At 48.8% G+C, this 22547-nt stretch overlaps 1 protein-coding gene across 1 annotated transcript in view; it reads left to right on the forward strand.

The window, feature by feature from the left end:
- Positions 1-22547, forward strand: part of PTP4A1 (protein tyrosine phosphatase 4A1) — an 80676-nt gene that overhangs the window by 44743 nt on the left and 13386 nt on the right. Inside the window, exons 3-4 of the mRNA XM_030199000.1 lie at positions 3488-3580; positions 22097-22227. Coding sequence (XP_030054860.1) covers positions 3488-3580; positions 22097-22227 — 224 coding nt within the window. The remainder of the gene's footprint in view (positions 1-3487; positions 3581-22096; positions 22228-22547) is intronic.

The raw sequence follows: 22547 nt of genomic DNA on the forward strand, positions 1-22547 counted from the left end.
TTAGAGATTACATATATTTTCATTTCATTGTACTTAATTTTAAGTCATATATTATAGTCATATCTGCAGTTTCAGATGGTTTTATATTTTTTCATTGTATTTTAATTTTAATTGCAAGTCATACACAATAGTTGCATCTTAATTTTAAGATTTTGTATTCATGTTTTTCACTCGTGTTTTTGATTTATTATCTTTTTGTATATTTTAGTATACTTTTTGTGCATATTTTTCCAGACTCCTGAGGCAGGCATGTAGGTGCTGAAACACAGCTACTGTGTCGAGTCATTTGATGTTTCCTAATAGACTGAATTTTTAGACGTCTCCCTGGGTTATTGCAAAGGCTAGACCATCCTACTCCTCTGTTGTACTATTTTTGCGTAGGGTTGTGGGTTCCTCCACCTTCTGTGGTCGTTCCTTGTCCGCTTATCTATTGCAAAGTAAACATGCATCTGTCGTGTTGCGGGCTTAGGCGGAGCATTCTCTTATTCCTCCACAACACATTTGCCGGGTGGCAACTTGTTCCTCTCTTTATTCCTTTGTCAGGCTTTACCGGTTTGTTAAGTCCCGGCAGGATGTTTCTTTTGGGGAGTCTGTGTTGGTCTGGGGAATTTCCCACCCTCTGTGAGTGCTGCTTTGGTACTTCCCACTCATCGGGAATGGTCTGGAGCAGATAAGGAAGGAGAAATTTCTTACCTGCTAATTTGCTTTCCTTGAGTCTCTCCAGACCACTCCCAAACCCTGCCAGGAAGGAGTGTAGCACCTTGGTGGGGTGCCTGATGCTTCTGGGGCTGCAAATGACTACTGTGATGTTGCAGTCTTGTTTGGTTGACTGTCTGGTGCTCTCTTCCTTCTGGGAGTTCCTGTAGGGAGTTTGTTTTCTGTTTCTGGGTTTTTGTTCTATGGTGCTTGGCTATTCAAAATACTGAGCAGGTCAGGGTTGCACAGACCCTTATACAGGTGTCACTATTCAATAATTCTGTCTCCCTCTGCTGGTAGGACTGCACATTGCCCATTTGTCAGGAGTGATCTGGAGGGACTTGAGGAAAGCAAATTAGCAGGTAATTATCTTCAGATCCACAGGGCTCCCTCTTGAACAAGACCTGGAAGGAGGCCAGGGTAAGATCCTTGGTTGGAGAAAGCAGGGTGGGAGCTGGTTGCTGGTATGGATCTCTATAGGAGACGGTGAGAGACGTCCAAAGTGAAAGGTGGAAAAAAAAAACCCTGTAAAATAATTTTCAAAATTATTGCCTTGGTTTTCGTTGGTTTTGGATTTTGCCGATTTGTTTTCGGACGGATTACCGACGAAAACCGAGGTATCACTGTATATATAAATGTTAGTTGATAATATTGATCTTGTAATCATTGTAATCAGCATCATAATCAGGGAGTCACTATAACCAGGCCCTCAAAATGGCACAATGATTTACAATTTAAAACCAAGTACTACTCTGATGAAAAAAACAAATACTTCTGTTCTCTGTGTACATTTATATGCTGTACAAGTTAGTAATGGCATGTGTGCAGCATATGGATGTACTCAGCAAGATCAGATAAAATGCTACCAACATACCAGTAGTGTGTATTTCAGGCACCCTCCCACCCTGGTTCTTTTCACAGTCTCCATTTTATTCAGTCAACTGGTAGAGCACGGAGAGCCTGGAGGGGGCAGAGCACAGCCTCTAGTTTGCCCAGACTAGTACGGGGGAGCAGCAACTGTGGCACGACCCACTTCCTTGGCTTGCAGCCCATTTTGCAGCACACACCAGGATGGTGAAAATTTTCCAACCCAATTTGTGGCCAAAAGTAGCCCAAAAATATCACACTATGAATTGTAATTAGCAGCATAATCATAGAATGTTAATATTGTAAGCAGCAGTAGCATAATCAATCCTCATAATTGGCATCGGCGCATAAAAAAAAATGGTACCCAACTATAAAGAATAAGTGGCTAGAGCAGCTCAGATTTGCTTGCTTTTGTTTTGGGTGAACAGATGGCTGCCTGGAGGAGAGGGAAAGGGAGACGAACCCTTAAACACTACTTTTTTTTTTTTTTAACAGCTCCTTTCTCCCTCCACAGATACGTTTCATTTATTTTTATTTAAGCAGCTCCTCCATGCCGCCCACACACAGTCCCTCAAGCTCCCAGCAGGGCCCTAGTAAGTGTTCCACACCCCACCAGCAAGTGTTTTTTTTTCGTTTGTTTTTTTTTTTTACAGCTCAGACTCCACTACAGCTGCACAGGCAGCATGCAAGGATGCAGATATATAGAGATATAGATAAATATATAATACTGCTCCACAGTCTGACAGTCCCCTTGCACACCACACAAATGGTACTGCTGTCTGCTACAGATCAGTGCTCCCATCCCAGTCTGAGTCCAGGCCACCACTGGTAGTGGTGATCTCTCTCTAGGTGGGCACTGCAGGCAAGCATGTTCACAACAATTTAAGAGGGCCAGATCCCACCACCTGTTTGGTCCATAGGAGAACGAGCAATACAGAGTGCCCAACCTGTGGCTGTGGTGGTAAGAAAAGCATCCAACCCGTGCGACCACTGCACCAAAATGGCGCAAAAACCCACAACCCATGGACTTGTATTGTGTTCAGTTTTGGAGGCCGTATCTTGCTAAAGATGCAAAAAGACTGGAACAGGTGCAAAGAAAAGCTACAAAAATGGTATGGGATTTGCGTTGCAGACTGTACGTAGAGACTTGCCAACCTGAAGGTGTTGCCAACCTTGGAGGAAAGGAGAAACGGCGGTGACATGATACAGACGTTCAAATATTTGAAGGTATTAATCTGCAAACGAACCTTTTCTGGAGACAGGAAGGTGGTAGAACTAGAGATTGAAAGGGAGCAAACTCCAGAGTAATGTCTGGAAGTATTTTTTTTCACGGAAAGGGTGGTAGATACGGAATGCCCTCCTGCGGGAGGTGGTGGAGATGAAAATGATAGTGGAATTCAAAACATGCGTGGGATAAACACAAAGGAATCCTGTTTAGAAGAAATGGATCTACGGAGTCCTAGCGGAGATTGGGTGGCAACGCAGGTAATTGGAGAGTAAAACCAGTACTGGGTGGACTCCTACGGTCTGTGCCTTGATCGTGCCTGAATAGATATGAATGGGCTCAATCGGTTTGGATGCTGTATATTTTCATTTAAAGAAAACAAAAAAAATAGTGCCAACTTGTGTGCTGGTTCTCTGTCAATGTGCTAATGACTTTGTTTTTATAGCTGCCAAGATTTGTTTTGCTTTGCTTCTACTCTTTTGCTGCCACACAGAAGCTGCCCTAGGCAGTTGCCTAGGCTGCCTGATCACCCTGATCAGGTCGCTGCAATTTTAGGTAGGTGTGCTGAGATGAAATTGAAATTGTAAATCATCCTAATCACTTACCACTTTGTACATTGTAATGTGGGGATCTTTTTTTATAGTTCCTTTTAGAAGTCTAAACGTGGTGTGTTTTGTTTTGTAATTGTCTCCTTTTTAGGAACTTAAGAAGTATGGTGTTACCACAGTGGTAAGAGTATGTGAAGCCACTTATGACACTGCACTAGTGGAGAAAGAAGGCATTCAGGTTTTGGTGAGTGGCTCCTTTTAAAACCTGAATACACAATCTTGGGGAAACAAATCTTATGTCTGAAAATGCTTAGCACCGGGGTGTTGGCCTCTGACCTCACTAGGTTGGGTTTTCAGGATTTCCCCAATATGCATGATTTAATTGCATACAATGGAGGCAGTACATGCAGATCTCGTGCATATTCATTGGGGAAATCCTGAAAACCCTTGAATTGCAACCCTTGGACCAAGGTTGGGCAACCCTGGTTTAGCAAGTAGTTTCATATTGTAAAAGCTAGGTGTCCTAGCTGTGTTGATGGTAGTCTTCCTGAATCCACCTGCTTAGTCTCCCATCTAGAATGCACAGAAAGGCAGGTCATAAAACTGAAAAGTACCTTTCTTTTTTTAAACTAACAGTTCTTGACAAATAACACGGGGTACCCCAGAGTATCCATCTGAATTACGATGGAGAGGTTTGTTCCCAACATCCTCTGGTATGTATCTGTTTTAACGTGCCCTGAGCTGTGGTTTGGAAAAGTGACAATCTAAAATCCAGATCAGTGTGAAGTGTTTACTGGTATATAATCCTTATTAATAAAGCATGTGTGATGGGTTGATGGTTCCAGTACAGTGTTTGTTTCTTTTGGCCCTTGGATGGCCCACAACAAACTGAACTTTAAATGTAATGCGTGGGTTAGGAAGTCCTCATTCCTGGATATATAAACATTGTGTGTAGTTGCAATACCTATAACTTTTTTTTTTTTTTTTTTTTTTTTTCCTATTTGTGGTCTGTAGAAGTCATAAAAGATCAGATCAAAGCATTTAACGTCAATCTTTTTCTCCAAGGACAAGCAGGCTGCTTGTTCTCACGACTGGGTGACGTCCGCGGCAGCCCCCACCAACCGGAAAGAAGCTTCGCGGGACGGTCGGCACGCAGGGCACGCCCACCGCGCATGCGCGGCCGTCTTCCCGCCCGTGCGCGACCGCTCCCGCCAGTTCCTTTTTTTCCGCGACTGGAGAGAGTTGTGCTTCTGCCACTCTCTCTGTTTCAGCCGCCGGATTTTTCGACCGCGTTTACGCGGATCGTCGCTTCGCTTCGGATTACCGTTCGGTTTTCCTTTTTCTTGTTTGTTAAAAAAAAAAAAAAAAAGAAAATCTCTGCGCGTGTGGAGCACGCGCTCCCCTTTTCCCTCGCTTCCAGCGGGGACGCCACATTGCGGCCTAGTGGTCGCTCGGTCGTTTATCTTTTCGTGGTGTGATTTTAGCCACCATTGACGACTTTGACTTCGCCGACGCGATTTTTCCGTCGATGTCCTCGAAGGTCCCGAGTGGATTTAAAAAGTGTGGTCGCTGCGGCCGGCCGATCTCGCAGACCGACACCCACGCTTGGTGCCTTCAGTGCCTCGGGCCGGAGCACAATCTCAAGTCGTGTGCTTTGTGTCTCGGTCTCCGGAAACGGACTCAGGTTGCGAGGCAAGTTCTGCGGGACCGTCTTTTTGGAACTTGCGCCGGCCCCTCGACGTCGACCTCGACGGCATCGGTATCGAAGGCCGGTTCTTCGGTACCGGTATCGATGCCCGAGACATCGGCACCGATGGCAGCGACCCCAGGAGAACAGGTCCCGTTGGCCCGCCGGTCCGCCGGTGAGAGTGGGGTTGAGAGGCCGCGTGGGCAGTCGGCCCCGGTCACTCCCTCAGCTCGTGAGCCACGGGACCGACCCCTGTCTGACCCGGTGCCTCGAGACCGAGGGGGATCGACCTGCTCCTCCTCCATGCCCTCCGGCGCCGGTGACGTGCATCGAAAAAAGGATAAGCGTCGTCACCGGACGCCCTCGGTGCATCCCGAAGAGGAGTCGACGCCGAAGCGTCATCGTCGAGAGGAGAGGTCTCCGTCGGTTGTGGAGGTACCGACGCGTCGGGGTTCCGGCACCTCGGTGCCGTCTCCTGGCTCCCAGCAGCTTCCGGCACCGACACCCTTACCGGCCCCACCGCCTTTCCCGGCAGCGGGCCTGGACGAGTGCCTCAGAGCCATCCTTCCGGGGATCCTGGAAGGGCTGATGCGCCAGGCTGTGCCGGCGCCGGGGGTGCTTGCGCCCTCGGCGCCGATGACTGTGGCGCCGGCGAGCTCTAGCCCGGCGCCGGGGCTGTCGACACCGCCGCCGCTTGCGGTGCCGGTCTCGACTGCCACGCAGGTGGAGTCCCCGTCGACGTCGATGGAGGGAGCTCCGTCCCCGCCGGCGCGGGAGTCCACCGCTCGACGACACCGAGACCTCGGTGCCTCGACGTCGAGCCGGGCTTGGTACAGGACTCAGCTACATGAGCTAATGTCCGATACCGAGGATGAGGACTCGTGGGGGGAAGAGGAGGACCCTAGATATTTCTCCTCAGAGGAGTCTACGGGCCTTCCCTCGGACCCCACGCCTTCACCGGAGAGGAAGCTCTCACCTCCTGAGAGTCTCTCCTTTGCCTCCTTTGTGCGGGATATGTCTATCAGCATTCCCTTCCCCGTGGTCTCTGTGGAAGAGCCGAGGGCCGAGATGCTCGAGGTACTCGACTATCCATCACCACCTAGAGAGTCCTCCACGGTGCCGCTGCACAATGTCCTGAAGGAGACGCTGCTCCGGAACTGGGTGCGACCATTAACTAACCCCACCATTCCCAAGAAAGCAGAGTCCCAGTACAGGATCCACTCTGACCCAGAGCTCATGCGGCCCCAATTGCCCCATGACTCAGCGGTCGTGGATTCTGCTCTCAAGAGGGCACGGAGTTCGAGAGATACCGCCTCGGCGCCCCCGGGGCGGGAGTCTCGCACTCTGGACTCGTTTGGGAGGAAGGCCTACCAATCCTCCATGCTCGTGACCCGCATCCAGTCATACCTGCTCTATATGAGCATTCACATGCGGACCTATGTGCAACAACTGGCGGACCTGGTCGAGAAGCTCCCGCCGGAGCAGTCCAGGCCTTATCAGGAGGTGGTCAGGCAGCTGAAGGCGTGCAGAAAGTTCCTGTCCAGGGGTATTTTTGACACCTGTGACGTGGCATCTCGTGCTGCGGCCCAAGGTATAGTGATGCGCAGGCTCTCATGGCTGCGTGCCTCTGACCTGGACAACCGCACCCAGCAGAGACTGGCTGACGTCCCTTGCCGGGGGGATAACATTTTTGGTGAGAAGGTCGAGCAGATGGTGGACCAACTGCATCAGCGGGAAACCGCTCTCGACAAGCTCTCCCACCGGGCGCCTTCAGCATCCACCTCAGCAGGTGGACGTTTTTCCCGGGCCCGGCAGGCTGCACCCTATTCTTTTGCAAAGCGTAGGTACAACCAGCCGGCCCGAAGGCCTCGTCAGGCACAGGGACAGCCCCAGCGCGCTCGTTCCCGTCAACAGCGTGCGCCTAAGCAGCCCCCTGCGCCTCCACAGCAAAAGCCAGGGACGGGCTTTTGACTGGATCCACGGGAACATAGCCGCCCTCAAAGTGTCCGTACCGGACGATCTGCCGGTCGGGGGGAGGTTAAAATTTTTTCACCAAAGGTGGCCTCTCATAACCTCCGACCAGTGGGTTCTCCAAATAGTGCGGTGCGGATACGCCCTGAATTTGGCCTCCCTGCCTCCAAATTGTCCTCCGGGAGCTCAATCCTTCAGCTCCCATCACAAGCAGGTACTTGCAGAGGAACTCTCCGCCCTTCTCAGCGCCAATGCGGTCGAGCCCGTACCCCCCGGGCAGGAAGGGCAGGGATTCTATTCCAGGTACTTCCTTGTGGAAAAGAAAACAGGGGGGATGCGTCCCATCCTAGACCTGAGAGGCCTGAACAAATTCCTGGTCAAAGAAAAGTTCAGGATGCTTTCCTTGGGCACCCTTCTGCCTATGATTCAGAAAAACGATTGGCTATGTTCCCTGGATTTAAAGGATGCATATACTCACATCCCGATACTGCCAGCTCACAGACAGTATCTCAGATTCCGCCTGGGCGCACGGCACTTTCAGTATTGTGTGCTGCCCTTTGGGCTCGCCTCCGCCCCACGAGTGTTTACAAAGTGCCTCGTGGTGGTGGCGGCGTACCTACGCAGGCTGGGAGTGCACGTGTTCCCATATCTCGACGATTGGCTGGTCAAGAACACCTCGGAGGCAGGAGCCCTCCGGTCCATGCAGTGCACTATTCAACTTCTGGAGCTGCTGGGGTTTGTGATAAATTACCCAAAGTCCCATCTCCAGCCATCCCAGTCTCTGGAATTCATAGGAGCGCTGCTGAATACCCAGACGGCTCAGGCCTACCTTCCCGAAGTGCGGGCCACCAATCTCCTGGCCCTGGCTTCGCAGACCAGAGCGTCTCAGCAGGTCACAGCTCGGCAGATGTTGAGACTTCTGGGTCATATGGCCTCCACAGTTCATGTGACTCCCATGGCTCGTCTTCACATGAGATCTGCTCAATGGACCCTAGCTTCCCAGTGGTTCCAAGCCACCGGGAATCTAGAAGATGTCATCCGCCTCTCCACCAGTTGCCGCACTTCACTGCTCTGGTGGACCATCCGGACCAATTTGACCCTGGGACGTCCATTCCAAATTCCGCAGCCTTCGAAAGTGCTGACGACGGATGCATCTCGCCTGGGGTGGGGAGCTCACGTCGATGGGCTTCACACCCAGGGTCTGTGGTCCCTCCAGGAAAAGGATCTACAGATCAACCTCCTGGAGCTCCGAGCGATCTGGAACGCACTGAAGGCTTTCAGAGATCGGCTGTCCTACCAAATTATCCAAATTCGGACAGACAATCAGGTTGCAATGTATTACGTCAACAAGCAGGGGGGCACCGGATCTCGCCCCCTGTGTCAGGAAGCCGTCGGGATGTGGCGTTGGGCGTGCCGGTTCGGCATGCTCCTCCAAGCCACATACCTGGCAGGCGTAAACAACAGTCTGGCCGACAGACTGAGCAGAGTCATGCAACCGCACGAGTGGTCGCTCCATTCCAGAGTGGTACGCAAGATCTTCCGAGAGTGGGGCACCCCCTCGGTGGATCTTTTCGCCTCTCAGACCAACCACAAGCTGCCTCTGTTCTGTTCCAGACTTCAGACACACGGCAGGCTAGCGTCAGATGCCTTTCTCCTTCATTGGGGGACCGGCCTCATGTATGCTTATCCTCCCATACCTTTGGTGGGGAAGACCTTACTGAAGCTCAAGCAAGACCGCGGCACCATGATTCTGATAGCGCCCTTTTGGCCCCGTCAGATCTGGTTCCCTCTTCTTCTGGAGTTGTCCTCAGAAGAACCGTGGAGATTGGAGTGTTTTCCGACTCTCATTTCGCAGAACGACGGAGCGTTGCTGCACCCCAACCTTCAATCCCTGGCTCTCACGGCCTGGATGTTGAGGGCGTAGACTTCGCTGCGTTGGGTCTGTCTGAGGGTGTCTCCCGGGTCTTGCTTGCCTCTAGGAAGGATTCCACTAAAAAGAGTTACTTTTTCAAGTGGAGGAGGTTTGTCGTTTGGTGTGAGAGCAAGGCCCTAGAACCTCGCTCTTGCCCTGCACAGAACCTGCTTGAATACCTTCTGCACTTATCAGAGTCTGGCCTCAAGACCAACTCAGTAAGGAATCACCTTAGTGCGATTAGTGCTTACCATTATCGTGTGGAAGGTAAAGCCATCTCTGGAGAGCCTTTAGTCGTTCGATTCATGAGGCTTGCTTTTGTCAAAGCCCCCTATCAAGCCTCCTACTGTGTCATGGGATCTCAACGTCGTCCTCACCCAGCTGATGAAACCTCCTTTTGAGCCACTGAATACCTGCCATCTGAAGTACTTGACCTGGAAGGTCATTTTCTTGGTGGCAGTTACTTCAGCTCGTAGGGTCAGTGAGCTTCAAGCCCTAGTAGCTCATGCTCCATATACCAAATTTCATCACAACAGAGTAGTGCTCCGCACCCACCCAAAGTTCCTGCCGAAGGTGGTGTCGGAGTTCCATCTTAACCAGTCAATTGTCTTGCCAACATTCTTCCCCAGGCCGCATACCCGCCCTGCTGAACGTCAGTTGCACACATTGGACTGCAAGAGAGCATTGGCCTTCTATCTGGAGCGGACACAGCCCAACAGACAGTCCGCCCAATTGTTTATTTCTTTCGACCCTAACAGGCTAGGGGTCGCTGTCGGGAAATGCACCATCTCCAATTGGCTAGCAGATTGCATTTCCTTCACTTACGCCCAGGCTGGGCTGACTCTTGAGGGTCATGTCACGGCTCATAGTGTCAGAGCCATGGCAGCGTCGGTGGCCCACTTGAAGTCAGCCACTATTGAAGAGATCTGCAAGGCTGCGACGTGGTCATCTGTCCACACATTCACATCTCATTACTGCCTCCAGCAGGATACCCGACGCGACAGTCGGTTCGGGCAGTCGGTGCTGCAGAATCTGTTTGGGGTGTAAATCCAACTCCACCCTCCAGGACCCGAATTTATTCTGGTCAGGCTGCACTCTCAGTTAGTTGTTCTTCGTAGGTCAATTTCTGTTGTACCCTCGCCGTTGCGAGGTTCAATTGACCTGGGTTATTGTTTTGAGTGAGCCTGAGAGCTAGGGATACCCCAGTCGTGAGAACAAGCAGCCTGCTTGTCCTCGGAGAAAGGGTATGATACATACCTGTAGCAGTTGTTCTCCGAGGACAGCAGGCTGATTGTTCTCACCTACCCTCCCTCCTCCCCTTTGGAGTTGTGTGTTTCATCTTTTTGCTAGTCATTCAACTGGCGGGAGCGGTCGCGCACGGGCGGGAAGACGGCCGCACATGCGCGGTGGGCGTGCCCTGCGTGCCGACCGTCCCGCGAAGCTTCTTTCCGGTTGGTGGGGGCTGCCGCGGACGTCACCCAGTCGTGAGAACAATCAGCCTGCTGTCCTCGGAGAACAACTGCTACAGGTATGTATCATACCTTTATTATAGGTTGTGTTGCCATCCTTGGGTTTCAGATCAGTGTTGGCCATTTATTTGACTTATGGTACTGACATTTTAGGATTACTGACATGTTATGTATCCAGCTATGGTGGTCATTCACACTACACCTGGAGTCATTACATTTACTTGTACTGCATTTTGGGGAAAAGCTTCTGAAGCGCATAGTGTGCAGGAACCTTGCATGGCAAAGTAGAGGGTTTGAGAGGCGCAAGTGTCTAGTAGCAATCTTTCTCTTACTCCACCTGTCCATCCTGCCCCCTTATTGCTTTCTGCAGTGGTCCGCAACCTTTTTTTTTTTTTAAACCTTGTTAAATGGTGCCCCTAGGCTTGTACCTTACAAGGAGGCAGTAATGAATGGGCATCGCTTCTGCCTCCTTTTAAGATTTAAAAAAAAAAAAAAAAGCAAGGTGGCCTATGAGGGGGGAGGGTCCCACTAGGCTACTAGGGACTTAACTTTGAAGGGAAGAGAGTGGGGCCGAAACAGGTGTCAATTTGGGTGGGCAGTACAAAAGCCATGGGATGCCTGTGTGGGATGGTTTTTGCTCAGTGCCTGAGCTAATTTCCACTCAAGTACTGACCGGAAAGCTAACCATTTAACAATTAACTGCAGATTCTCTGAGGACAAGCAGGCTTCTATATTCTCATGAGTGACACCAGTCCAACATTTACCAAAGCTAAATAAGAGCTTTGTGGAGTTCGAGCCGCTTTAGCTATTGCCTTCCTGCCCATCACACGAACGCGGACTCCTCTGTTCTTCTTTTCCTGTGTGAGAAGAAGGTGCTTTTTCTTATCTCTTCATTCGCTCAGTCTTAGAGCTATATTTTTGTGGCTTCTGGCTATTTTTCGTCTCTAAATTGTTTCAACAGAAAATATTTTCCTTCCCTTTAATCTCATTAGTTTTTTGGGGTTTTTTTGCCTGATTTTAAGTTTGGTTTTTTTTTTCTTTTTCCGTCATCAGGCTGTTTTTAGGCCCTGACTCTAGCTGGAATTTTCCCTTTCCTTTTCCGTGCCTTGCCCCTTTTCAGGCACCATCATGTCATTTAATTTAGCCAACTTAAGTTTTTCTGTTCATGTCCACAAAGATTCCCAGTGGTTTCAAGTGTTGTACCTGGTGCAATCGGACAGTCTCTGGGAAGGACACTCATTCTTGGTGTCTACAGTGTTTCGGGCCCAACCATAGCCCTGCTAACTGTGTTCTGGCTTCGCATGAAGAGGACCCAGCTTTCCAGAGAGGCTCAAGAGAATTTTTGGAGCAAAGTCCGGTTCCTTGGCGTCTAGCATTGCACCGCCATCAGGCACATCGGTAAGCGTGGCTGCTACTTAGACCCTTACTGGGAGCAGTGAAGCATCGAATGGGTCACCTCCTACTGTGCAGGGCCTCTGGGACCATCCATCCTTGGACGTGACCCCAAGGCAAAGTCCTCATCTCAGCACTGAGGAGCCTTGGTGACACGCTTCCTGTGAAGGCCAAGAAGCAGTCTTGTCACCCTCGACACATGGTGTCAGGAGCTCCAGGGCATCGAAGGATTTGGCACCCAAGAAGCGTTGGTGTCGGCAAGACCACTTCCCATCCATACAGGAGGAGGTACCAATGCACCTGTCTCCTAGCAGCCGAGATCCAGCTCCCGCATCGACCCCAGCAGTTCTGCAACCTGTGCCTCAGCTGAGAGCATCTGGTCCTTGCTTCCTGAGCTGCTGGATGTCCTTATGCAGTTGCGTGCATCGGGGGTGCTTGTACCTACCTTCCTCCCATTGCAGTCCCACTTGGCCGTCAGCCTACAGTGCAGCCTCCAGTACTCCACCCAAGCCAGCACTCCCTCAACATCAGTGGAGGAAGCTTTGCCAGAGTTGAGATGGGGAGTCAACACTGTTCTTGAGGACGTGGTTCCTTGACATGGAGGCAGGTTCTGTCTCCACAATCCTATCGGGAGATACTGTCTGATACCGAAGAGGAGCACTCCTGAGATTCAGAGGAGGATACCAGGTACTTTTTCCTCAGACGAGTCTTAAATGGGATTCCCTCTGAACCCTCCCCTCCACCCGAGTCTTCTCCAGAGAGCCTTTCTTTTCCATCTTTTTGCAAAGGAAATGGCTGATGCCATTCCATTTACTTTGGAAGTGGAGGATGAGCCCAGGGCCAAGTTGCTCAAGATCCTGGACTACACATCTCTGTCTAAGGAGGCTGTGACTGCAACTCTCCATGAGGTACTCAAGGAAATCCTCGTTAGGAACTGGGAGTTCCCTCTCGGTCCCTGTCATGCCCAACAAGATGGACACCCAGTGTCAACTCCAAACTGCGCATGGTTTTGATAGGCCTCAGTTGCATCACAATTCCATGGTGGTGGAATCTGCTCAAGAGTTAGGAGTTGGGTCTATGCCAAAGCAGGTGCCCCCAGGCAGAGAAACTAGAACTCTGGATTCTTTTGGGAGGAAGATGTACCAGACTTCAATGCTCATTTCCTCTATGCCATCTTACCAGCTCTTCACAAGTGTTTACTTGTGAAACTTGGTATGCCAGCTGTCAGACTTTGTTGACACGCTTACTCTGGAGCAGGCCAAACCTTTTTGCCAGTTGGTTAAGCAGCAGAAGGCATGTTGAAAGTTCTTGGCCAGGTGCACTTGACATTTCTTTTAATGTGGCATCCAGGATATCTGCTCAAAGTATAGCAATGTGTGATTTCATGTTTCTGACTTGGAACATTCTGTTTAGCAGAGGTTGGTGGATGCCCCTTTCCAGGGGATAACCATTTTGGAGAGAAGGTTGAAGAGGTCGCTAAACAAATCCAAGAAACATAGATACCATATCTGGAGGAGTAGCCTAGTGGTTAGTGCAGCGGACTTTGATCCTGGGGAACTGGGTTCGATTCCCACTGCAGCTCCTTGTGACTGTGGGCAAGTCACTTAACCTTCCATTGCCCCAGGTACAAAATAAGTACCTGTATATATGTAAACCGCTTTGAATGTAGTTGCAAAATACCACAGAAGGGTGGTATATCAAGTCCCATTTCCCTTTCTCCCACCAGGCACCTTCTGCATCAACCTCCTCAGCTAGGAGTATTTGTGGCAATGAGTTCCTATTACTATACTAGGCTTAGATACAATTCTGCAGCTTGCCTGCCTACTCAGGCTTGAACCCAGCACACTCATTACGTCAACAGCGTGTGCCAAAGGCCCCTGCTGCTCCTCTGGCGAAGCAAAGGACAATTTTTTTTTCACCATAGGTGGCCTCTTAACTCCAACCCCACTGGGTTCTTCAAATAGTCTGTCTCATGCGGCCTTAATTGGTATCTCTCAAACCTCCAAATTGTCAACTGAGAGCTCATTCAGCTGTCAGCATAGGCATGTCTTTCAGAGGAGCTCTCTGCCCTTCTGAAGGCCTGTGCAGTCGAACCCTTTCCACCAGGGGAAGAAGGTCAGGGATTCTATTCCCGGTACTTCCTTGGGCAGAAGAAGACGGGTTGGGGGGGGGGGGTGGAATGTATTCCATCCTAGATATAAGGGCTCTGAACAAATTTCTAGTCCGAGAAAAGTTCAAGGTGGCTTCACTGGGCATCCTTCTCCAGTGATTCAGAAAAACAATTGGCTATTCTCTCTGGACTTAAAGGATGATGTATCTACTCGCATCCTGATACGATTTTGGCTGGAACGCATCACTTTCAATACTGTTGCCTTTTGGCCTTGCGTCATCTCCCAGGGTCTTCACCAAGTGTCTAGTGGTAGTTGCAGCATCACTATGCAGACCGAGTCCCTGTGTTCCTGTATCTCAACAATTGGCTGGTGAAGAGCACCTCGGAGGAGGGTGCTTAAGAGTATTCGGATGACTGTTGGGTGCTCAAGCTACTAAGGTTCATTTTCAACTACCCCAAGTCCCATCTCTTCCCTGTCCAGTGATTGCAGTTCATAGGAGTCCTGCTTGACACACACAGGGTTTGAGCATACCTCCTGGAGACGAGAGCGGACAGTCTCATCTCGCATGTCTTTTTGTGCCTCTCAGCAGGTCACAGCTCGGCAGATGTTGAGATTGTTGGGCCACATGGCTTCCACAGTGTACATTACACCCATGATGCATCTTCACATGAGATCAGCTCAGCTGATCCTGGCTTCTCGGTAGTATCAAACCACGGGGAGTCTAGAAGTTGTCATCCAAGTGTCCCCAGAGCTTGTACGCTTCAATGGTAGACCATTCGATCTAATTTGACTCTGGGACTTCCGTTTCAAATTCCTCAACTGCAAAAGTGCTGACGACATGTCTCACTCATGGGATGGGGAACTCATGTAGATGGACTTCACACTCAAGGTGCTTGGTCCTCCCAGGAAACGAATCTTCAGATCAACCTCCTGGAACGTTGGGCGATCTGGAATACTCTAAAGGCTTTCAGAGATCAGCTGTCTCACCAAATTGTTCTCATCCAAACAGACAATCAGGTTGTAATGTCCAGGGCAAGCAGTAGCGTTCCCATGTCTGTCCCAATAGCAGACTATGGACCTTTTCCTCCAGGAACTTGTCCAAACCTTTTATAAACCCAGATACACTAACGCGGTTACCTGTAGTAACAAGTTTCAGAGGTTAACTATTTAAGTGAAAAGATTTCCTCCTATTTTTGTTAGAGTATTTCCATATAACTTCTTCTCATTATATGCAACCCAGGATTATGTAGACCTCTGTCATGTCTCTTTGAAGCTGAAAATCCCTAACTTGTTTTTTCTTCATATGAGGAGTTCATTCCCTTTTATTGTTTTGGCCACTGTTCCTTGAACTTCTTCTAATTCCTCCTATATATTTTTTGATAGGCAACCAGAACTGAACACACTATTCAAGTTGAGGTTGCACCATGTACAGCCATTAACAGTATTTGTCTTTATATAATTCCTAGCATCCTGTTTGTGCTTTTTTTTTTTTTTTGGCTGCCACTGCACACTGGGCAGATTTCAGTGTGTTATCTACTTCACCTGGATCTCTTTCTTGGTATGCAGACTCGCAAGGTGAACTCTAGCATCAGGTAGCTATGATTTGGATTATTTTTTCAAATGTGCATCACACTGCTTTTGTCCACATTAAATTTCATCTGCCATTTGAATGCCCTGTCTTCCAATTTCCTAAGGTCTTCCTGCAATATTTCAGTCCACGTGTTTTAACAACCTTGAATAGTTTTGTCATCTGTAAATTCCATGGCGTCCTACAGATCAATCCAGAGACTTGTGGGTTGTGTCCCTCTACCAGCAGGTGGAGATAGAGAGAACCTCAGAGGTTTGCTATATGTGGACCTGTGCAACCAGCTGAACCTCAGTATTCTCTCTATCTAGCAGGTGGAGGGACTTCTCTGTGCAGGTCTGGTTTGATCTGGCTGCTGGTGTCTTTTGGGCCTAGTTTAGCACAGACGGGGGTTGAGTGGCTGTTTGCAGCTTGTGGTGTACACCTGGTGGTGCCAGGTCCCTCCCGGTCTCCCCCTACCTTTCCTCCTTTGCCCGAGGCTGTTGGCCTGATCTGGTGTTTCCTTTTCTCGCCTGATTTAAAAAAAAAAAAAAAAAAAGGTAAGAGACTTTGTTTTTGTTTAATCATACGGAGGAACTAGATGTTTTTGGGGCAGGTGTTTGTGGAGCATGTCAGTGCCTTCTGAGACGGCTAAGCACTGCTCCCGGTGTGGGGAATGAGTCCTGCCGCTGTCAGCCCGCAGCGAGTGTTCAGCGCGACGGGGGTTCCCCTCAGGCGTCTGGTGAGTCAGACGCGCAGGGGATAGTTTTGACAGTTTCCTCGGGGCAGTTAGTGCAGCACCTTGGCCCAGGGGCCTGCTCTGTGCCTTTCCCCCATGGCCAATGGTGGGCAGGTTACTGATTCGCATTGCCAGTCATCTGGAATCTCCTTGCAAATGTCCCGCCAAGGTGCGGACCATTTGACACTCCCTCCTCAACTTACAATGGCTGGGTGGCCGTCCAGCCTGTACCCCCAGCAGAGAGAGAGTGCGGTCAATACTCCATTTATTTTGTGGTGCCAAAAAAGAGTGGTTCTTGGCGACCCGTCTTAGATCTCAAGTGCATCAACAGGTCCTTAATGGGTTCAACTTTTCTGCATGGAAACCCTCTGATCGGTGATCGCAGCGGGACAGCCAGGGGAGTTTTTGACTTCTCTCGATCTCAGAGGCCTATTTACACCTTCCAATCTGGCCTTCCCACAGGCGCTTTCTTCGCAGTGCTCGATCGTCATTTTCAATTCAAAGCGATGCCCTTCGGCCTAGCCACAGCACCTCGGACCTTTTCCAAGGTCCTGGTACTAGTGGCAGCCTATCTCAGGAAGGAAGGGATTGAGGTCTATCCCTATCTAGACTGGCGTGTGCATGCGTCTTTAGAGGAGAGTCGGCAGGCAACCGATCAAAGTGGTCGGGTTGCTTCAGTCATTTGGTTGGGTGATCAGCTTGCTGAAGTGCAGCCTAACTTCTTCCCAAAGGCTGGAATACTTGTGGGGTGTGCTTCAATACCCAAACAGGGATGGTTTCTCTTCCTTCAGCTTGAGCACAGAGGTTACAGGCTCTTGGGACTATGTACAAGTTCAAGGTTCCATGTCCTCCACCTTGGATGTGGTTAAAAAGTGGTCTACAGCTCACATGTGCACCCCCCTCCATTGGCACCTTCTGAGCTGTTGGTCTCCGCCCTCGGAGGATTACGAGGTTTGGTTTCATGTTCGGCCCATCTTCACACAGTCATGCACTGGTGATCCATTCAAAAGAATTTGAGGCCGGGCATTCTTCTGGCAACACCGGACTGGAAGATAGTGACCACGGATGTGTCACTGTCTGGCTGGGGGGCTCATTGCCTTCAACAGACGGCCCAGGGCGTTTGGACTTCAACGGAGGCGTCGTGGTCCATCAACCGCTTGGAGTTACGGGCGATTCGTATGGCCCTTCGGGAGTTTCGGTCTCTTTGCGGTTCCCAATTCGAGTTCTTTTGGATAATGACGGCAGTCGCCTGCGTAAGACGTCAGGGGGCGGCACCAGGCGGCTCTGATCTGCCGTCGGGCAGAGACTCCGTCTCTCTTTCTTTACAGCGGCTCATATAGCGAGGTCACAGAATGTGCAAGTGGACTTTCTCAGTAGCCACCAGTTGGAGCTCTTCCCTCTGGCCTTCGATCAGATAACTGCCCGTTGGGGGATGCCAGAGAGACTTAATGGGCACCGCATTCAATGCGAAGGTTCCCTGTTTCTTCAGCAGGGGACGAGAGCTGGGCTCAGAGGGCATCGATGCCCTTCTTCAACCGGTCCAGTGATCCTAGTGGACCTGGATTGGCCCAGACGACCCTGGTACGCAGATGAGATCAGGCTTCTGTTAATCCTTTTCTGCTGCCAGCGCAGGACTGTCTCCTGCTGCAGGGCCAGTCACGATGGAGGATCCCTCCCCCTTTGGTCTTACGGCCTGGCCCTTGAAACGGCGAGGTTAAGAAGAAGAGGGTATCCGGACGTGGTTATCGCTATGATACTGTAGGCTCGGAAAAGATCCACCTCGATAGCTTATTCTAGGGTGTGGTGTACCTTCGATTTGTGGTGTGCTAGTTTTGGGATTGTCAGCAGCTTCGGCTTCAGTATCGGTTATCCTCACGTTTCTTCAGGAGGCTGTACAAAAATCACTCTCGTTGAGTTCTCTTATGGTGCAGGTGACAGCTCTGGCATGCTTTAGAGGCCGGCTTCAGGGGGTGTCCATCGCCTCCCACCCGATGTGGTTCATTTCTTGAGGGGCGTAAATCTTTGCGCCCTCCTCGCATGCCAGTTCTGCCATCCTGGAACCTTAATCTAGTTCTCAAAATACTTCAGCGTCCTCCTTTTGAACCCTTAAACGGGATTACGATTAAGGATCTCAACTTGAAGGCGATTTTTCCTAGTAGCCATTACTTCCGCTCGGAGAATTTCAGAGTTGCAGGCCCTTTTTTGCAGAGATCCCTTTCCGTGTTTTATGGATGCGGGGGGGGGGGGGGGGATCGATTAGGACAGTTCCTTTGTTTTTGCCCAAGGTAGTTTTCGTTTCCACTTGGGGCAGTCCCTGCATTTGCCGGCCTTCCGCCAGGAAGATTACCCTGAGCAATTCCGAGCTCTTCGCTGCCTCGACTTGAGACGGGCTCTTCGAAGGTATTTGGAGGTGACAAATGAATTTCGTCTTTCTGACCATCTTTGTCCTTTTTGGAGGCAGTAAGAAGGGTTATATGGCGTCCAAGGACACCATAGCCTGTTGGTTGTGGGAGGCGTTCTCTTCGGCATACGTGGCATTGGGCAAGCAAGCCCCCTTTGCAAGTCTGTGCTCATTCTACGCAAGCTCAAGCTTCCTCCTATGCAGACTCCCGTTTGGTTTCTGTGTAAGATATCTGCAGGGCAGCTACATGGGCTTCAGTCCATACATTCACTCGTCATCGGGTGGATGTGGCAGCTGGTCAAGATGCGATGTTTGGCTCGTCTGTGATTTCTGCTGGGTTGGGGGTGTCCCACAAGTCTCTGGATTGATCTGTGGGACACCATGGAAGGAAATTCTTGCCTGATAAATTTCTTTCCATTAGTCCCAACAGATAATCCAGAGCCCCCCACCACCACCGGGTTTACTGTCTGCAGATTTTGTTGCAGTTGGTTAGGGTTTTTTTTTTTTTCCAGGTTCCGTTGTTCTGAATGTTCCTTTGTTTGATTAAAAAAAAAATATATAGAAGTGATGGAAGTATGTTGGGCAATTGGTCTGACAATGTCAGGAGAGTTTTCTATTGTTTCCATTCCATTGCTTTGGTATCGTTCATACTGAGTTTCATCTGGCTGCACCGGTCCACATATAGCAAACCTCAGAGGTTCTCTCTATCTCCACCTGCTGGTAGAGGGACACAACCCACAAGTCTCTGGATTGTTCTGTTGGGACTAATGGAAAGAAAATTTAGGTAAGAATTAATTTTTCCTTTAATCACCTCTTGTTCCGATTTCCAGATTATTAATGTTAAAATAGCACCGGTCCCAGTACAGATCCCTGCGGCACTCCACCCTCATCCATTGAGACAAATGGCCATTTAATCCTTCCTACCTTCTGTTTTCTCTGCAGTAGCCAGTTCCTAATGTACAAAAGAACATTACCTCCTATCCCATGACTTTTTAATTTTCTCAGGAGTCTCTCATGAGGAACTTTAAGCTTTCTGAAAATCTAGATACACTACTTCAACTTGCTCACCTTTATCCATATGTTTATTCATGCCTTCAAAGAAATGAAGCAAATTGGTGAGGCAAGACTTCCTTTGGCTGAACCCATTCTGATTCTGTCCCATTAAACCATGTTTGTGTTCTGTAACTTTATTTTTTATAGTTTCCATTATTTTACCTGGCACCGAAGTCGCTCTTAAGTCTAATTTCCCGGATCACCCCTGGGAACCCCTTTTAAAAATCGGAGCTCCATTGGCCACCTTCCAATGTTAAGGTAGTATGGACGGTTTCAATGAGGTTGCTGATGTGCTGTTTGTAATTTCATGCTTGAGTTCTTCGAGTACCCTTGGATGTACGCCATCCGGTCCAGATAACTTACTACTCTAATTTGTTGATTTGGCTCAGTACATCTTCAGGTTCACCAAGATTTTACAGTTCCTCTGAATCATCACCCTTGAAAACCATATCAAGTGCAGGTAGATCTCTTGCATATTCTTCTGTAAAAAAGCAAAGAATTCTGTTTCTCTGTTATAATCTTGCCACCCCCCCCCCCCCCCCCCCCCCCCCGAATGCCCCTTTTGCTTCTTCATGATATAATGGTCCCACAGATTTCTGCGGCAAGTTTCTCTTCATATTATTTTAGCCTTCTTTATTAAAACGTTGTATCTGACTTGCTAGTGCTTATGTTGCTTATTTTCTTCATTTGGGTTCTTTTTCCATTATTTGAAGGACCTTCTTTGCCTGAAAATAGCTTTCACTTCACCTTTTAACCAATGCTGGCTGTCGTTTTCTTTCCATCTTTGTAACTACTTGAAATGCATCTGGTCTGGGCTTCTGAGATGGTATTTTTAAACATCCATGCCTGATTTACTGTCCTAACCTTTTTAGCTTTAACCATTTTCCTCATTAAGTTACCCTTTCGAAAATTAAACGCTGCTGCAGTAGGTTTCCTTTGTGGCATCATTTCAGATAGTAGCTCAGACTGTTATGATCACTTTCTCAGGGGACTCAATACAGTTCCCTTTCATACTATGCCCTGCACACCACCAAGGACTAGATCTAAAATGACCCCCTCTTGTTGGTTCCTGGACCAGTTGCTCCAAGAAGCAGTCTAGGAATTTACCAGTCAATATAATATTAGGGTAATTGAAATCGCCCATTATTATACTGTTGCCCAATTTGCCAGCTTTGTAAACATTTCTTCATCTGTTCATTCTGTCCTAATGGACAGTAGCATAGCCCTACAAGAATAGACCTTCCCTTTGCACTTGGAATTTCTATCCATAATGATTCCATGCTGCTCTGCTTCATGTAGAATGTTTTATTGGACGAGATTCCCTCTTAGTGCAACCCCGCTCCAGATCCCTTCTATCATTGCGATATAATTTTTTACCCTGTTGTGTCCCCTTGATTTTGTCCTCTTTCTACAGAGTCTGAGATATCTACCTCCCTCATTTAGTGCTGTATACTCTTTCTCCCAGCTTTATTTTTTTTTAGGCTTTTTGCATTTGTAGGCAGGCACTTCAGTTTGCAAAGTCATTTACTTAGTGCAAAAAAATATTGCATCATGCTATAATTTCACAGTAAAGCCTTTCTAGAAGGGCCCATGACATTTTATATACCTAGACCGGGTATCCTTCCCCCCCCCCCCCTGCTAATACCAGATGATTTTGGTCCTTTCTCCCAAACATACTAAACTCACAGTAACCAGTGCTACTACTGCGTGGTCCAACAAGTGGAGTTTCAATTTGCAAACCAAGGGCAATCTTCAGGAAAAGTTGTCTTCAGTATTTTTTGAGGGGAGTTGGTTTGGTTTTTGAGAATCTTCGAGGGGGAATTAAATTGGCAGCTCTCGGTTTTGTGCTGCATTATTGTAGGTATTTGTGATGCTGGGGGGGGGGGGGGATTGCTGTTTGTCACATAAAGTGTCTTTAGCCAGTTTTGTGCAGTGGATAAAGTGGCAACGGATCACTTTTCCTACATGCCGACTTTGATTCATTTCAATAAACCTTTAAATTGTGGGGGATTTTTGTTGTTTTTATGGGATACTAACAATCCGTGGTTACTGAAGTTCACAAAGATGGCAGATCTTTTGCTTCGGGCACATTCCAGTTTTTTCTGTTTCAAGCTACACAGCAGGACCACATAATTTGTTTCAGCTTTCTGCTTATTAAGATATACCTTTCTGCTCTTAAGCAGGTATCTCCCATACATCTAACAGGGAAAGTTGTTGACACTAGCTCCTCCTTAGTGTTTGTAGATCTATGCCACCACACAGAAAAATTATATCTTTTCATGAAGTGCTTTGGGTTGCATACAAGCTTTGCACTCGTGTATTGCAGCAACTGTCCACTGCTGGGGGGCCTTGTGCCAAGGGTTTTTGTGGAGAGATGTAATGAGGCCAGTGTCACTTGCATAATGAGACTGCTACCACATTAATTACTATATATAAAACAAGGGTGTGTTGTATATTTTAGGATTGGCCATTTGATGATGGTGCACCACCATCCAACCAAATTGTTGATGACTGGCTTAACCTTCTAAAAACTAAGTTTCGTGAGGAACCTGGTTGTTGTATTGCTGTCCACTGTGTTGCAGGTCTTGGAAGGTAAGTTCTACATTTCCTTCTTTCTCTGCCTTTTCAGATGTACAATTAAGGTTATATAACGACTTCTCTTATCAGTGCCAACGTTTTCTGTAAACTAATGCCTTTAAATGGCTAGTACTGTGGCTATTTTGGTTTAGGAAGCTCATTTCCTTAGCAGTAGACTTATCCAGAGTCTTGAGTTATGACCATTTACCAGCAGGTGGAGAGAGAACGGTGTGGCCCTTGGTCAGTCAGTATTCTATGTGGCAGTTTAGTACTTTATCTCCAGCAGGCAGTGGATGGTTTCTCCTGCTTCTGTGGCCCCCTGTTTCAGTTGAACT

This window comes from Microcaecilia unicolor, chromosome 3 (assembly GCF_901765095.1).
Source record: "Microcaecilia unicolor chromosome 3, aMicUni1.1, whole genome shotgun sequence".
Classification (NCBI taxonomy): Eukaryota; Metazoa; Chordata; class Amphibia; order Gymnophiona; family Siphonopidae; genus Microcaecilia; species Microcaecilia unicolor.